Here is a 17866-nt window from a genome sequence, read left to right as displayed (position 1 = left end):
CATACTCCTAAAGGGAAGGATATCAATCACTGATGAGATGACCCACATGTCTGCTGAGCTCAGAATGAGCAGTGATATAAATGAATAAAATACAAGTTATCCTAAATCTTTTCCCACAAAACAATATACCAATCTGCTCAGCTCCTCCTGTTTTATCACCTGTCTCCAGCAGATTGCTCTGCACTGTCATAGTGACATGCTCCCTTTCAAGGCTATGTCAAATTTCACTTCCAAATTTTCTTGATTGTACCCGATGTGTCTAAAATGAAATACAAAAGCACACTGTAATAGGTATTGATTAGAAATGTCTTATTATTTTGTTTCTATAGTTCCTGTGCAGATCTCCATGGTAACAGACTACAAACAAACCCCATGTTGTCTGATTCTTCAGTCTTACTTCCTTTCATCTGTCTCACACTTTTTGATTACATACATTCGGATAGTTAGCAAGATGTGTAGGGGACAGATGGAAGAGCTGTAGCATCACTGGACATGGTTTATTTGTATTTGGGAAGGTGTACATAGCCTTTAACTTACAGACTGGATAGGCCATCAACTCAGTGATTTACTTATATGTTACTATTATTTCATGATATCTTCCACAGGTACCTTCTACTGGAAAAGTATCCAAAGAATTTGGCAGAGAAATGCCATGTATTTAGCAGCTTTTTCTTCAGATGTTTAACAAGAAAGGATAATGTTACAAATGACAGTAACCCAGAAATACCGTAAGTCTGGATTTTTTCCATTAAATAAGCCCTCATGCAGTTTACTAGGAACAAATATTTTCTGTTAAAGTGATCCCCACCTACATTTATTCTTACACACACCTGACTAGTGTGGCAGAAGATGTATAGAAGTGTTTGGTTTAAAGGGGTTTTACTACCGGAAATAAATTGGCAACATCAGGCTCAGAATGGGTTAAAAAAAAAAGTAACAACCAATATGCAACCAATCACTCCACTCCTTCTCTGATGCTGCCCCGGTTCCCTCTGGTCTCTACTTCCTGGTGCAGTCATTTGCTGAGCAGGTATTTCCTATGTGTTGCGTTAGGACCATGTAGAGACCAGTGGTGGAGCAGGAGCAATGGAGGATTGTTAAGTAGTCAGGTTTTTTTTTTAACCCATTTTTCCACCAATTTGTTCTCTTTGGAAACCTCTTTAAAGGGAACCTGTCACCAGGATTTTGTGTATAGAGCTGAGGACATGGGTTGCTAGATCGCCGCTAGCACGTCCGCAATACCCAGTCCCCATAGCTCTGTGTGCTTTTATTGTGTAAAAAACCCGATTTGATACATATGCAAATTAACCTGAGATGAGTCTGCTCTATACACAAAATCCCGGTAACAGGTTCCCTTTAAGTTCTCCCAGGGGACCCAGGCCTTCTTGCCCGTTCTGTGCCCTCAGTTCAGTGGCAATACTGAAATCACCTGATTAGTGTGTGACAGAGTCACCGCCTGACAACCCTATTGAAAATCTTTCCCTAAGGCCCCATGCACACGACCGTATTTATTTTGCGGTCCGCAAAAAATACAGATGACGTCCGTGTGCATTCTGTATTTTGCGGAACGGAACTGCTGGCCCTTCATAGAACTGTCCTATCCTTGTCCGTAATGCAGACAATAATAGGACATGTTCTATTTTTTGGCGGAACGGACATACGGAAACGGAATGCACACAAAGTACCTTCGGTTTTTTGTGCGGACCCATTGAAATGAATGGATCCGCATATGGTCCGCAAAAAAAACGGAACGGACAGGGAAAGAAAATACGTTTTGTGTGCAGGAGCCCTAAGTTATGCCTTTTTGTCTTTATTAGGCTGTCATGTTATTCATATTTTAGACTAAACTGTTTTAAGCTGAAAGCTTTATACACTGTGATGTGAGATTAATTTTAATTGTAAAATTAATCTATTTTTGTAAAGTGCGGCACAGAGAAGACACTATAGAGTTAAAAACTGGACCCGGCATGTTGATATCTTTGCAAAGGATTTTATCTTTGTTCCCGTTAATGAAAAGTAAGTGTTTCACAAGGATTCTCATTAGTACAAAAAAACTAAATGGAAAATGTTGTAACTCTTATGATTCAGAGGTTGCAAGTTCTGCAATATACATACATTTTTATATTTTCACTTGTTCCCATCACTAATCCCAGTTGATACACGTCGTTCTTTATGGATGAAAGCGGCATTGTAACTTATCATCACATGAGCACGGTGACCAGTTAATGCTGTCCATGATTGATTTGCTACAGTCCTGTAACGTGAAGTGACCTCTGATGTCGGGTTATGATGCCCCTTTCATAAAAGCAGCAAAGTTTGGGAAAAATTTGTCTTGCGCTTCATGCTATAATAATTTGGATTTTATATTTTGGCTGATGCATATAAGTCGTTAGGATCTGTTAGTGATGCTATAGTTCTTTGTCATTTTATGTTTTTTTTATAGCACTATGTAACTACCCATGTTGTTTTTGTTCTTCAGTTCCCACTGGTATCTCATAGTGATATGTTTTCCTTGGCTGGAGAAAGCAGTTTATGAAGACCAAAAAGAACCAAGTACCATTCAAGATTTTGAAAATAAAATTGGTTCTAATAGTGGATCTGTTATTGTATTCAATGACCATTTGTCAAAGAAAGAGGAAACTCTAGGAGAAGGAAGCAACAGCGAATCTGAAGGTGTTTTCTCCTGCTTTTATTTTCTTGTTTTCTGTTTCCTGTCTTTGCCACATTTTGACCTTTTAAAGGGCTTATGCCATGATTAATGTAAAAAAATGAAAATTCGACATCATATAGTACATGGCAATGCCTTCTAACAAAGCTAGCACCAGCCCTGTACCTCACATGGGTCCAGAAATTTCCATGTTCACTGCTCTGCTAGATTATCTTCAGCCTGGCAGATCAGGGGGAGTGACCTTCCTGCTGCAGCTCTGTCCCTGTAACTGGCACAGCTTCTAACAGGACATATGGCTGGTGGCAGTTGAGGATTTAAACTGAGCATATTCGACCAGCTCAGTAAGACATACAAAAAATAAGGAAAAGTAGAAACAGCAGGTGGCACTATACAGATACATTTAATTATGTAAAAATTTAGGCTATAGGGGTAATTTGTTTTACTGAAATACGCCTATATTAGGTTGCAATGGTTAGTTGGGCCCCATCTGCGACTCTTCCACCGCTGACGCCAGGTCTAAAATTGCATTAGACGTAGACGTAAACTGTATTAGACGTAGAAAATGGTCTAAATGTAAGACGCCTAGGAAGCTCTCTTACATTTAGAAGCAGCTCTGTATGCGCCGAAGTTAAACGGATCCGTCCCCATTGACTTACATTGTAAGTCAGGATGGATGTTCGGCTCCGCATCGCCAGGCGGACACCAAAACGCTGCAAGCAGCATTTTGGTGTCCGCCTCCAGAGCGGAATGGAGGCGGAACGGAGCCAAACTGATGCATTCTGAATGGATCCGCATTCATTCAGAATGCATTGGGGCTAAACTGATCCGTTTTGGGCCGCTTGTGAGAGCCTTGAAACGGGTCTCACAGGCGGACCCAGAAACGGCAGTGTGAAAGTAGCCTAAGATGAGTGCATTAGTCTCAATTGTTATAAATGTTTAATATTGTGTCTTAGTCAATATAAAGGGACTCCCTCTATAACAGAAACAATATGAGGCCACTGCAAAGAATCTGATTATAGACTTACAGGTTGACAGCAGTGTGTATGCTAATACAGCTGGAAATTCTATTTGCAATACAATGAAGAGTTTTTGTGGGCGTGGGACAGCCCATTTAATTTCTTCTAATGTTTATATGTTGCAGGTTCTACAGGCTCAGAAACAAGGTGCAATCCCAAACATTCTGTAAGTTGTTTTTCTTGCATACTATTACATACTGATCAGACCCCCAAGATCCACCAGACCTCAGATATAAAAATATATGAACTTACCTCTCCTGCTCCAGATGGTGCTGCCACTCTGTAGATCCGGCAGTCTCCCTTGCACTCACCAATCCCTATTCTTATCCCGGCCCGCACTACACTGTCACCTGATCTCGCACAGCATCAGGTCATACTGTGCACCTACGTGCACTGCGTCCTGACGCTGTAGGTAGTCAGGACTAGGGTTGCATCGGGTATCGAATTATCGATATCCAATCGATACTTCTGTACCCGGATCGATTCGATACTGGGATTTGCCATTTACCGATAGCGCAGCCTAGTATCGGAGAGCATGGCGCGCTGTGTTCTCCTCAGCACAGTAGAGGAGGAGGGACTGTGGCCACTGCACCACCAATAAAGATAACTAACTTTTTAATACAAATATAGGCAGCGGGTGCCTGCGGCAGAATTACATACCCAGCGTGCGACCTCTATGACAAGGGGCTGCGATCCGTGGCAATTAACCCCTCAGATGATTCGCCATTTTTTAGTCACCTTGTCCCCCCAAAAAATAGGATAGGACTGTTCTGTTATGGACCAGATGTTCCATAAAATGTAACATGCCAGCGGCTTTTTTGGTGTTTTATTTTTTTCGCATGGTATTGAGTATCACAATACTTTTTTATGGTATAGAAATCGAATCAAAATTTTGGTATGTGACAACCCTAGTCAGGACACGTGCAATACGGCACCCATCAAATAAAAAGTAACAAAAACCACTGATAGGCGAGTAGCTATACAAGTTTTGTTGAATGCCACTGGTAGATAACATTTACATTTTTACCCAATAATGCTTTTTTTTTATTTTTAGAAACAGAAAGACGAGCACCATGGTAAACTCTGTAAAAGGTAATCAGAATTTCATTAACTTTACTGTTTGTACACTTTGGTCTTAAAGGGGTTCTACGGAGTCTTTTTTTAAAAATCCTTTAAGTCCTTTCTTCTGTCCTGTGAAAGAAAGACCGTTTAGTTAGCACTTACTCATCCGTTGTGCTGCTATCTCTGCTGCACTCAAACAGGCTACAGGCTCTTGAGTTCGGGTCCCGACCCGGTGTGTGCCCTTCTCTTGCTGTTCAGCTGCCTTTAATATTCTGCAACTGGACAGGAAGATACGGGCACACTTCCTGTACGTACCCAACCAGACAGCCTGCAGCCTGTGTGAATGCAGTGGAGATGGAGGGTTAGGTACTAACTAAACTGTCTTTCTTCCAAAGGATAGAAAAAAGGTCTGAATTCCTAAAAAGCGCAGAGAATCCTCAATAATAATTTTAAGGATTATGATTTCAATGATAAATTGCATTTGTTTAGCACTTTAGAATATTGCAATTTAGTGACCATGCTGTTAGACTGTAATGCTATTTGCTATAATGCACACAGACTTGGGTAAAATTAACAAATAGAAGAAGATTCCTGAACTAGCTAATCCTCTTTCACCATATGGTGATGAAAATTTCAGCTCCTTATGCTCAGAAGTGTATGCAGTCATTTATTAATCTCCTTAATTAATTGCATTTCCAAATGTTGGTCTTTTTTATTTAAGACATCACTGCCATCCTCACCAAATAATATGTCCTTTATGTTACACTTTTAAATTCTTTCTTTAACCCATTAAGGTTCTAGCAAATCCCAGAAATGTTTTTCTGTTTGCCCCTATATAGTCTCTCAGCTATAGGTTTTCTATTTTTATGTGTACAGTGATATTTGAGGCATTTCATTTTTAAACTATATAGCAATTTCATAATACTATATAACACTATATTGCTGCCTGTGTATAGGTATCTGTTAGGATAGTGTTCCTCAGTTTGAGTCCTCACGGCCCACCTGCCAGTCATGTTTTCAGGGCTTACCACAGGTATTCATTCTGTAGGATATTCTCAAATCATAGCTGGCAGGTGGACCCCGAGGACTAGAGTTGAGGAACCTTGTTAGAGCATATCTTAGGTACTCCCCAACATTTTTTTCTGGCCAGCCTTGGAGGCCTTTGCTAGGCCCCAGACTGTCCATATAAAACCATCAAACCCAGAAAACCCAGTGCTGGGGCTAGCAAGCTACAGATGACCCCTCTCCATTTCTCTTGAATGCATTGGGGGACACAGCACCATGGGGGACACAGCACCATGGTTATATGCCCAGCTGCCACTAGGAGGCTGACACTAGAAGTAAAAAGTGTTGGCTCCTCCTATCTGGGCTATACCCACTGCAGATGCAGGAGCAAACCAGTTTTTTTCTAGTGTCTGTAGGAGGCAGACACGACCTGCTTTTTTCCTGCAGGTCTTGCTGCTATCTGTTCTTTTCCAGAAACCCCTGGCTTCTCGCCGCCAAGTGAGAACCTTTCTGCAGGGGGTCGCTCACCGCGTCTCGCCTTTTCGTCCTCCTGTGGAACCGTGGGACTTGAACATTTGTTCTGGACGCTCTTCAGGCCTCTCCCTTTGAGCCTTTACAGGATATTTCTCTTTCCTTTGTCTCGTTTCTTGTGGCGATTACTTCTATTCGCAGAGTTTCTGAATTTGCTGCGCTCTCTTGTAGATCCCCTTTCTTGGTGTTTCATCAGGATAAGGTGGTTCTGTGTCCGGTCCCTTCCTTCCTCCCTAAGGTGGTGTCCTCATTCCACATTAATGAGGAGATTGTTCTTCCGTCCCTCTGTCCTAACCCCTCTCATCCTAGGGAGCGTTCTCTTCACCGTTTGGATGTTGTTAGGGCTCTTCACCTCTATCTTCAGTTGACTGAGTCCTTCCGCCGGTCGGACTCCCTCTTTGTGGTCCCTGAGGGTCCTCGCAAGGGCCTGCAAGCTTCCAAGGCCACCATATCCCGTTGGATTAGGTCGGCAGTTATGGAGGCCTATGTTGCGAAGGGTCGTGTTCCTCCCTTTTGGTTGACCGCTCATTCCACTAGGGCGGTCGGGGCTTCTTGGGCAGTTAGACATCAGGCCTCAGCTTCCCAGGTCTGCAAGGCCGCCACCTGGGCCTCTGTCCACACGTTTTCCAAATTTTATCACATCCACTCCTTGGCTTCTGCTGATGCCAGTTTGGGTTGCAGGGTTCGGCAAGCAGCCATGAGTTAGTTGCATTGCATGGCTGTTTCTCGCCCAATTCCTTGGGGGACACAGCAAACCTTGGGTATAGCTCAACTCCCTAGGAGGCGTGACACTAAGTGAAAACTGTTAAGCCCCTCCTCCAGCAGCTATACCCTCAGCCTGGAGAGAAAGACTACCAGTTTTTTGCTTAGTGTCCAAGGAGGCAAGACACTCCCTGCTCTGCAGGGCTGTTTTTTCTCCTTCATTTTAAATTTTATTTTTATTTTTTTCCATTTTTCACAGGGACAGCAGAGATGCCTGGACCTCTCTGTTTTTCCTGGAGTCGAGCTGCACCAGTGCCGGCCATCCACACTGCTGCCTCCCCCACAGAAGACAGGGAGGACCAGGGCAGCCCAGCTCCCCTGCATCCCGCCAGCGTAAGGGTTGCCCGCACGCCAAGCTCCTCTCCAGCTTCCTGCCACTGCGGTGCCAGTAGCTGAAGGGGCGACCCTGCTGGAATGGACAGAGAGTGAAGACATCGGGATGGTGAAAGTGGCTGTTCCAGCCCTGCTCCCCCCTCCCTTTCCTGCACCCAAGGCCTCCTTTCACTGACGCTGGATGCAGAAGTTCTGGGGCTACAGAGAGCCCCCACTCCCTGGAGAGGGGCGATATACAGCTGATGCAGGCTCTACTTCTCTCAGGGGCGAGAGACAGTGGGGCAGGGGGAAAAGTGTCCGTACTGGAAGAGCCCTCAGATTGCCGCAGATACATACAGCAGCGGCACCCAGAAAGCGCCGGCAGGCTATGCCTGCCTCTGCATCGGGCAGCCGGCATCGCGACGGCCGCACAGCAGATCGCGGCATCGCTCTTCCTGCCGGTACGGCCGATACCTCTCTGCGGCGGCATACCTCGTTTCTGCGCCACAGACCACCGGCCTTATATGTATTTAAATCGCGCGCGCGAACGAAGCAGGTGGGGGGCGGGGCTTCGCTTCTTATCCCTGCCTTCCGATCATCCCAGGAGACCAGCATATCACTGCTGCCGCTTCTTCCCTGAGGAGAGATCGTGTTGCTGCTCCTGCTCTTGTCTCTGCTCCTGCTGTTTGCTTCCGCTGACTGCCCTGAGATCTTCGTTCTGGTAGGACTGCTAACCCCTTCCTAGTGCCAGCAACCCCTAGCCTGGACGGCCATGCCATTTTAGCCAACATGTCCGATCCCTCAGGGGCCTCTGGGCCCTGGTATCACGCCTGCACCGCCTGTGAAGCACCCTTTCCACGGGGGCAATCAGACCCGCATTGCTCTGCATGCCAGGTCCCAATACAGGATCCGCCACTTGCTGTGCCGCCCCCTGTCCTCTTGGATCCTCCTGAATGGGCAAGATCCCTGTCCCAGGCCGTGGAAAGCCTCACTAATGTCGTGGGCTGCCTTGCGAATGCACAGCCTGCCACGCAGCCTGCTACACCCCCTGCCGTACCCTCCGGGTCCGCTACTTCGGCCGACCCGTCTGGGTCCCTCGCTCCCAGCGACGCCTCCAGGGCCCGGCACCCCCAGAAGCGGTCCAGGGCAGAGTGCGTGTCATCCTCGGATGCATCCCTGTCACCTCCAAGGGTACGGTCTCAGTCGGGCCTCTCCTCCTCACAGGACATGCCCTCAGATGGAGAATTCACGATGACCCTCCCAGCTCTGACAAGGCCGGTGTGTCCTTTTTCCGCCCCAAGCAGGCGTCCACAGTATTCCCTCTCCATGCCGACTTCTCGTCGGTAGTCTCTAAGGCTTGGTCTCGCCCTCATGCCCGTTTTATTCCCCCCCCCCTTCCTAAGAAGTTGGATATCTGTTATGCCTTCCCAGCGGATTGCATCTCCACTTGGGCGTCTCCGCCTAAGGTTGACCCTCCCGTGGCCCGCTTGTCTAAAAGCACGGCCATTCCTGTGGCGGACGGCTCCTCTCTTCAGTCCGCTGAGGACCGGCGCATGGAATCCCTTACAAAGGCCATATTTACCAACTCCGGTTCAGCCCTCAGGCCGGTCTTTGCTTCCGCCTGGGCCGGAAGAGCGGTCTCGGAATGGGCTTCCCAGCTGGATCAGGAACTTGATTCGGACGTCTCCATTCAGGACCTCCGTGCTTTAGCCCATCTCATTGTTCAGGCAGGGAAATTCATTTGTGAGGCCTCACTTGATGCAGGTGCCCTCATGGCCCGTTCCTCTGCTCTGGCCATTTCAGCTAGGAGAGAACTTTGGCTAAAGGTTTGGACGGCGGATGCCGCTTCCAAACGGTCGCTTGCTGGCCTTCCCTTCGCGGGCTCCCGCTTATTCGGGACCCGACCTGGACGAGATCATTTCTGAAGCCACGGGGGGGAAAAGGGCACCCATCTTCCCCAGCCTAGGACCAAGAGCACCACTCGAGGCCGTCCTGGTTTCTCTCGTTTTAGGTCCTCCCGCAGGGCCTCCGGCCCTCGATCCGCGTCCGGTCGTCATCTAATTCTTCCCAGGATAGGCGTAAAAAGCCTTTTTTTCGGACTCAACCCTCCTGGCGTAAGTCCCAGCCTGCTCGCCCTCCCTCGGCCAAGCAGACCCCCGCCTGAAGATGCGCCCCCACCCACCCGGGTGGGGGGACGACGACTCCTGTTCAGGGACATCTGGCAGGCGCACGTCTCAGACGCCTGGGCTCTCGAAGTTGTATCTTCCGGATACAAAATCGAATTCGCGTCCCTCCCTCCGGTTCGCTTCTTTCGCTCCCGTGTCCCGAGGGACCCCCAGTGTGCGGCCGCCTTCTCCGAAGCTATTCGCACCCTTCTGGACAAAGGAGTGATCACTCCCGTTCCTCTAAAGGACCGATTCAAGGGGTTCTACTCGAACCTTTTTGTGGTCCCCAAAAAAGAAGGTTCGGTAAGACCGATATTGGACCTCAAGCGGTTAAACCGTTTTCTCCGTCTTCGTCGGTTCAGGATGGAGTCCCTCAGATCCGTGGTGGCCTCTCTGGAAAAAGGGGAGTTTCTGTCGTCTATCGACATCCAGGATGCTTACCTCCACGTCCCGATCGCTCGGTGTCACCAGCGTTTCCTTCGCTTTGCAGTGGGGAACGACCACTATCAATTTGTCGCCCTCCCCTTCGGCCTGGCGATGGCTCCTCGGGTGTTCCCCAAGATCCTTGCCCCTGTCCTGGCCTTGCTCCACTCCAGGGGCGTTTTTCTACTTCCATACTTGGACGATCTGCTCATCAAGGCGCCCTCCTTTTCCCAGACGTCCACCAGCGTGAACCTCACGCTGCAAACCCTGGAGCGGTTCGGTTGGATAATCAACCTTCCCAAGTCTTTGCTTACCCCATCCAGACAACTCGTCTTTCTGGGGATGCTACTGGATACAGAAGCGGCGGCGGTTCGGCTCTCACCGTTCCTTTCGCGCAATATAACTCCCGCATCTTCCAGACGGCAATTCTGTCTGCCTGGGACAAGTCTACGGAGAGTCTAGACCGGCCCTTCCCCCTTCCTCACCATGCTCTGACCTCCCTCCTCTGGTGGTTACGGACCCCCCTCCAGGGAAAATCCTTTCTGCCGATGACCTGGTTGGTGGTTACCACCGATGCCAGTCTGCAGGGTTGGGGGGGGGGGGGGGGGGGGGGTTCCTCCCCGGTCCGTCCAGGGCACTTGGTCTCCATCGGAGTCCAAACTGCCGATAAACATTCTGGAACTGAGGGCGATTCTCCTATCGCTCCGGCATTGGACTCCACTGCTTCGGGGCCATCCCGTCCGTGTCCAGTCGGACAACGCCACGGCTGTGGCGTATATAAATGATCAAGGGGGCACTCGCAGTGCAGCGGCTATGCGGGAAGTGTCTCACATCCTCCACTGGGCGGAAACTCATGTTCCGGCCCTGTCGGCAATTTACATTCCGGGGGTGGACAACTGGGCGGCGGACTTCCTCAGCCGGACGACGATCGACCCGGGCGAGTGGTCTCTGCATCCCGATGTGTTCGAGTCCATTTGCCTCTGTTAGGGTTGTCCGGATGTGGATCTCATGGCCTCCAGGTTCAACCACAAGCTCCCCACCTTCCTGTCCAGGTCCAAGGACCCCGGGGGCGTACGGCGCCGACGCTCTCGTTCTTCCGTGGACGGAATTTTCCCTCCTGTACGTGTTTCCGCCCCTCCCTCTTCTGCCACGGGTTCTCCGGAAAATCGCGTCAGAGGGCATGCCTACGATTCTGATAGCTCCGTATTGGCCTCGCCGGCCTTGGTATGCCGACCTAATGCTGCTCCTGGGAGCCACGCCTTGCCTGCTGCCTCTAAGAGAGGACCTCCTCTCTCAAGGGCCGATCTTCCACCAGCATTTAGGGTCGCTACGTTTAACGGCATGGCTATTGAGACCGCAGTTTTAACGCGACAGGGTTTTTCGGCGGATGTGGTTCATACCATGATCCGCGCACGGAAGCCGGCCTCGTTCAGGATTTACTACCGGACTTGGCGGTCTTACCTGGGTTTTTGCGAAAATCTGGATGTTCATCCTCTTCATTTTTCCCTTCCCACGGTCTTGTCCTTCTTGCAGTCTGGTCTGGACCTGGGTCTGGGTCTCAGCTCGTTAAAGGGTCAGGTCTCGGCGCTTTCCATTCTCTTCCAGCGGCCTTTGGCCCCTCTCGGACCTGTCAAAACCTTTTATCCAGGGAGTCGCTCACTCTGTTCCCCCGTATCGCTCCCCCATTCTGCCCTGGGACCTTAATCTTGTGCTCTCGGCGCTCCAGTCTACCCCCTTCAAGCCCTTGCGGAGGGTTTCTCTTCGCCTTTTGTTCTGTAAGGTCTTTTTCCTTGTGGCCATTACGTACCTTCGACGAGTGTCTGAATTGGCAGCACTTTCTTGCACGGAGCCCCTTTTGGTCTTCCACCAGGATAAGGCGGTTCTCCGTCCGGTTCCTTCCTTCCTTCCGAAGGTGGTCTCCGCCTTTCACCTCAATGAGGACATCGTCCTCCCTTCCCTTTTGTCCGTCTCCTTCGCATCCTCGAGAACGGGAGCTTCACCGCCTGGATGTTGTTAGGGCCCTGAAGATTTACCTGGAAGTCACCTGACCCTTTCGGCGCACAGACTCTCTCTTTGTGGTTCCGGAAGGGTCGCTCAAGGGGTTGGCGGCGTCCGGGGTGTCTATTGCCCGCTTCATCAAGATGGCTATTGCCGAGGCTTACCGCGCCAAGGGCAAGGAGACGCCTTTTGGTGTTACCGCTCATTCTACCAGAGCGGTCGGTGCCTCTTGGGCTCAGAGGCATCGGGTTTCGGCTGAACAACTGTGTAAGGCGGCCACATGGTCTTCCTTGCACACCTTCACCAAGTTCTACAGGGTGAACACCTATGCATCGGCGGATGCTGCTTTGGGCCGCCTGGTCTTGCAGGCAGCGGTTTCTTGGTACCTCCGGTGGTTTCGCCTTGGGCTGTAGTCCCTCCCCTCTTGGACAGCTCTCGAACGTCCCATGGTTTCCTGTGTCCCCCAAGGAATTGGGCGAGAAAACTTTACCAGTAAAATCTCTTTCTCGCTCTTCCTTGGGGGACACAGCACCCACCCATTGTTCTGGTTTACCGTTACGGTTTACTTGCCCCTGTCGGGTAGTTGACTTGTTTGGTTTTACTTGGTTGGTCATTGCCTTTCTTTCACTACTTGGCCACGCAACTGGTAGTCTCTCTCTCCAGGCTGAGGGTATAGCTGCTGGAGGAGGGGCTTAACAGTTTTCACTTAGTGTCACGCCTCCTAGGGAGTTGAGCTATACCCATGGTTTCCTGTGGTCCCCCAAGGAAGAGCGAGAAAGAGATTTTACTGGTAAGTTATACAAAAATCTCGTTTTTTCTGCCCTCCCTTGTGGACTGCTTTAGGATGTCCCATTGTGCTGTGTCCCCCAATGCATTTAAGAGAGAACTGGATTTTTGTACTCACTGTAAAATCCTTTTCTCGTAGGATGCATTGGGGGACACAGATCCCACCCTCTGTGGCTAGTTTTTTCTGTTGGTCCTCTCTGGTTTAGGACTTGTTGGCTTATAGTTTTGTATTGTGCTCCTACTGCTTTTCTACCTACTGGTTTGCTCCTGCATCTGCAGTGGGTATAGCCCAGATAAGAGGAGCCAACACTTTTTACTTCTAGTGTTAGCCTCCTAGTGTCAGCTGGGCATATAACCATGGTGCTGTGTCCCCCAATGCATCCTACGAGAAAAGGGGAGTACAAAAATCCAGTTTTGTCAGTGCTATGGTCAGCATTGAAGGAGTTAATCATGGTGACCACAGGCAAGTCAGAAAAGGGGGCACAGAATGCTGTGAGAGGAGGAACAGAAGACCGTTATCCATGTCCTTGTGGAAAGTGGCTCAGTTTATTAGGATGTGAATGGTCAGTTCTGTAACAGGAAGCGGTTAAACATCTAAATTTGTGTTTCTCATCCTTATTTGAAAATATGTGCACTAACAAGTGCTTCGGGTGATCAAAAATCCTTATCCCTTAAAAATATTGTCGAATAGCCATCTGTGGTCAGCCCATATATCCCATTACCAGAGCACGTATAGCTCACTTCAGATGGTAATGCAGCCGTCAGCCAAACAAACTATCTGATCTTTCTATGATTTCTTTCCCTAAGGGCCTATGCATACGACCGTTTGCCCTCCGAGACATACGGTCCGTGAGTGGCATTGATCGTGTGCACAGTAGCACACAGCATCATAGGTTACTATGACATTGTGCGGATCTGTCCGCCCATGAGACTACTGGCCCGCACTCATATGTTTTATGAGTGCGGGCCAGTAGTCCCACGGGCGGCCCGACACGCACAGCGCCATAGTAACCTATGATGCTGGGCTCTCCCGTGCACACCATCAGTGCTCACAGACCGTATGTCTCGAAGGGCATACAGTCTTGTGCATGGGCCCTAACAGCGAGAAACTGTCAGGATTTTATCTTAAAAATGTAAAAATAGTCTTTAGCAGATTGAATGTCAGCAAATATATACCATGAAATTGCAGTTGTGAAACATATTTCTTTCTTCCATGCAGGCCATGTCTACTCATCTTTGATTCTCTAAAAATCGGATCTGCACACACAACTGTACAGGTTTTACGGGAGTAAGTGACGTGAATGTTTGTTTAGTTTTCTTTCTTTCCTTTATGTACATTACATTCAAGCCAGGCAATAGCTTTAGAGATGAGCGAATTTCATATTTTGAAATTCATTCACGCTTCGTTTAGTGATAAAAGGTGAATTGCGTTATGGATTCTGTTACCACGGACCATAACGCAATTCTATGACGTAATGTATAACGGAATGCCTTTAGAGGCATTCCGTTATTCATTCCGTCATAATAAAAGTCTATGGGCTGCAAAACGGATCCGTCCCATTTCTGTTATGCAGGGGAGTCCTCTCCTGCATAACGGAAACGGGACGGATCTCTTTTGCAGGTCATAGACTTTTATTATAGCGGAATGAATAACTGCATTCCGTCGTAGAATTGCGTTCTGGTCGGTGGTAACGGAATCCATAGCGCAATTCCCCTTTTACCAGTAAAAGAAGCGTGAATGAATTTCATAACCTGAAATTCGCTCATCTCTAAGGGTCCATTCACACGTCCGCAAAATGGGTCTGCATCCGTTCCACAATTTTGCGGAACAGGTGCAGACCCATTCATTTTCAATGGGGCCGTTCCGCAAAAAATAGAACATGTCCTATTCTTGTCCGCAATTGCATTTTCTATGAGAGTGCCGGCAATGTGCGGTCCGCAAAATGCGGAATGCACATTGCCGATGTCCGTGTTTTGCGCATCCGCAAAACACATACGGATGTGTGAATGGACCCTAAATAGCAAGTTTGACCTAATTCAGTAGTCATACTCGCCTGATGCCCGCACCTTCAGTTCTGCGTCCTGGCTGTATTCAGCAAACTTCCCATCCCTGGCTTGTTTACTTCTGGCCGGGCTACAGACTTGGTCACATGCATCTCTGCAGTCTCAGCTGTGCCGTGTCCCTAGGTATTACCCTACTAGACCATGTGCCACTTGTAAACACGTCACTGCTGAGGCCAGTCATTGGACTGCAGATGACCTCTTTCGTAGCCTGGTGAAATGTTTCACTCACGTCATTGGGGATATGCATTAGGGTATCGCCACAAGGAGTGGAATTTCCACTGTGGATTTTGCTGTGATTTCTCAGCAGAATTTTTGATGCTGCAGATTTCAACCTATGCATTGAGATTTCCACTATGCAAGCAATGTAAAATGCTGAAGATTTTGCACACACTGTTCCTCTGTGGAGAATCTGATGCATTTATGCCCTGTGTGACCGTACCCTTAGAGTATCATTGGAGTAGAATGTGCAAAATTAGATTTTTTTTACATCAATCATGGCATAATCCTTTTAAGAAGTCAGTGGGGTAGTTGGATTAAGCTTAGTGCCAAGGAAAACTGGCTTAGTTGCCCATAGCAACCAATCAGATTCCACCTTTAATTTTTGAGAACTAATTTCTATGGGCAGCTAAGCCAGTTTTCCTTTGCACCCATTTTGATAATTCAGACCCAGCTTTCCACACCGACGGCGTCACCATGCATTTTCCAGGCGGGTAGCCCTATACCTGAGGAGCTACGAACCTTGTTATTATTTTCCTGGAGCACTGAATAGCTAGGTAGGTCCGGGGTGATCACTCTCTATGCCCCTGCATGAACCCTTGCACAAAGTATACCTACATGATCCTTTTGCCATCGCCTATCTCAGAGTTGCAGGCTGCATCTAGGCGGTCGAACTTACTATCCATGCCGCTGTTTGAAAGTATGTTATCTGCCAATTGGCAACTCCTTACTTATTCTGGGTCTGCTGTAGCGTTATAAGTGTTTATATACACATGTATCTACGCGCATATCATGTGACTGCGCCCGTTATCTTTACTGTCACGGGCGTTCGGTCCATACTTTACCTAACCCATATCACCCCCTGATGATCCCACTGCTGTGGGTGAAACGCGTCGGGGTTGTAGGTCATCTATTTACATTGTTAGATTTATGTTTGTGTGCGTGATTTTGTCTGTATAGTTTTATCCTCTCGGTGGACCCTGTACCTCCTGGCAAACTGTCACGAGGGCAGCATACAGGGGACATCTTCTCTATTTTCTAATTGTGTGCTGGGAATCTGTACGGGTACCACTCTTCACCCATCTCCCCCCACTGTTCACCTTACCAGGGACAGCTAGGAGGTTGAGATTAGGTACGTGGACAGGGCGTCCCCACCATCAGGAGACGTCCCTGGGCTGAGGACCAGTTTAGGGCATTAGTGCTAGGGACCTATTCCCCACCACTTACCCACTGCATCTGGTTTACACTGGCCTCTTACCCCGGATCCAGTTGTGAGACTTTCTTTGATTGTGTATTTTCTTACATTTCTTAATAAATTTAGTTATCTGATGTTATTACAGGGTACCCTTGCTGGACTTTTCATTTTGATAATTCTCCTTCAGTGTGTCTTATTGTAATTTAATTGTTCATGTTTTCTTGAAGACAAATTAGCATGGATTTTTGTTGCATCTGCTGCATACATATTGATAAATCTATATGAATTTGAAAGGATGTTTTTTCAAGTAACAGTTTCCATTATTCTCTGATGCAGGTATCTAAAAGCTGAGTGGGATGTTAAACGCAAAACTCCAAGGGAATTTAGCAGGTCAAGCATGAGAGACTTATATCCTAAGGTCCCAAAACAGAATAACAGCACAGACTGCGGCTTGTACGTCTTGCAATACGTGGAAAGCTTTGCTCAGGTGTGTACATTATGTAGAGGTGATAGTAGTAAGTTAATTACAAGATATAAAACAGTTTGCATGATGTTTCAACATTAAGAATCGTATTATGTATAATTGGGAGTGGGAAGAGCCTCCTGACATCAACTATGCATGCACCGAGTGAAGTGTCGACGGCACAAGAATTCGGGCCAGGCACTCCAACACTTATGATGCCTGGCCCTGTCAATCAGGCCATGAGAAGGAGGTGAAGCGCTGCTCCAAGGGGTTAAGCCAGGCCCTCAGTGCTCTGATCAACTTATTTGCATTAAATAAAAGTAATAATTAGGATGCAAAGCAACATCCGTGTACAGCAATAGAGGGCTCATTTTATTCACCATGATCAGCCCTACCAGGTGTTATGTCTGGTGTAATAGGGTTGATCATTGTGACAGATGCACCTTAAAAGGGTTTTTCAGGACCAACATATTGATGACCTATTCATAAAATAGGTTATCAATATGATATCAGTATCAGCTGTTAGCAGCAGTCGACGGTTCTGGAATTAAATAGTGTACAGAACCAGAACACCACAGCTCTGTACATATAAAAACAAAAAAACTTTTTTCTTATAGGTCTTCTTTAATATTATTCAAAAATGTTCATTTCTAGAAAACATTTTAGTTTTATTTTTTTTTTCCTTCTCCTATAGAAACCCATTGAAAGCTTTGTTCCTCCAATGCATTTGGAGAACTGGTTTCCTGCGAGTGCAGTTAAGCATAAAAGGGATAAGATTAGAGACTTGATTCTACGGCTACATATGCAGCAATCGAAGAAGAGCTAAGAAGACTGCCTCTGCCTTATTCACGCACCTTGTGCTGCAGCAATAGGATACTTGTTTTCTGTACATACATGTAAAGACTTAGAGGACCTGTCACCACTCCTGACATGTCTGGTTTAATAGCTTCACGCATTCCCCATGTGATAATAATTCTGGAACGTCTATTCTTATGTCTGTATATTGTGCCATTCCTTTATTATTTGCACTAGAAGTTATGAATTAATTGCTATTAGCCTTCAGTAAGGTTACAGAGGGGTGGTAACCAGTTGGGGGGAGTACCTGTACAGACTGACTTTATCCAATTAGTGCTGCCATTTTCAGACTGTTCAGGTACACCCTCCAACTGGTTACCACCCCTCTGTACCCTTACTGAAGGC

At 47.6% G+C, this 17866-nt stretch overlaps 1 protein-coding gene across 7 annotated transcripts in view; it reads left to right on the top strand.

Annotated features, from left to right (window-relative positions):
• The window catches only part of SENP7 (SUMO specific peptidase 7), a 90476-nt gene extending 72610 nt beyond the window's left edge, over positions 1–17866 (top strand). For all 7 annotated transcript variants that reach the window (XM_040424968.1, XM_040424967.1, XM_040424971.1 and 4 more), the window contains 8 exons: positions 606–728; positions 1924–2016; positions 2480–2673; positions 3810–3850; positions 4739–4776; positions 13948–14016; positions 16540–16690; positions 17361–17866. In XM_040424968.1, coding sequence (XP_040280902.1) covers positions 606–728; positions 1924–2016; positions 2480–2673; positions 3810–3850; positions 4739–4776; positions 13948–14016; positions 16540–16690; positions 17361–17492 — 841 coding nt within the window. In that variant the 3' untranslated portion in view covers positions 17493–17866. The remainder of the gene's footprint in view (positions 1–605; positions 729–1923; positions 2017–2479; positions 2674–3809; positions 3851–4738; positions 4777–13947; positions 14017–16539; positions 16691–17360) is intronic.

The sequence above is a fragment of the Bufo bufo genome, chromosome 3, assembly GCF_905171765.1.
Source record: "Bufo bufo chromosome 3, aBufBuf1.1, whole genome shotgun sequence".
Lineage (NCBI taxonomy): Eukaryota > Metazoa > Chordata > Amphibia > Anura > Bufonidae > Bufo > Bufo bufo.
The sequence above is the reverse complement of the archived record's forward strand: the minus strand, read 5'-3'. Positions and strand labels throughout refer to the sequence as shown.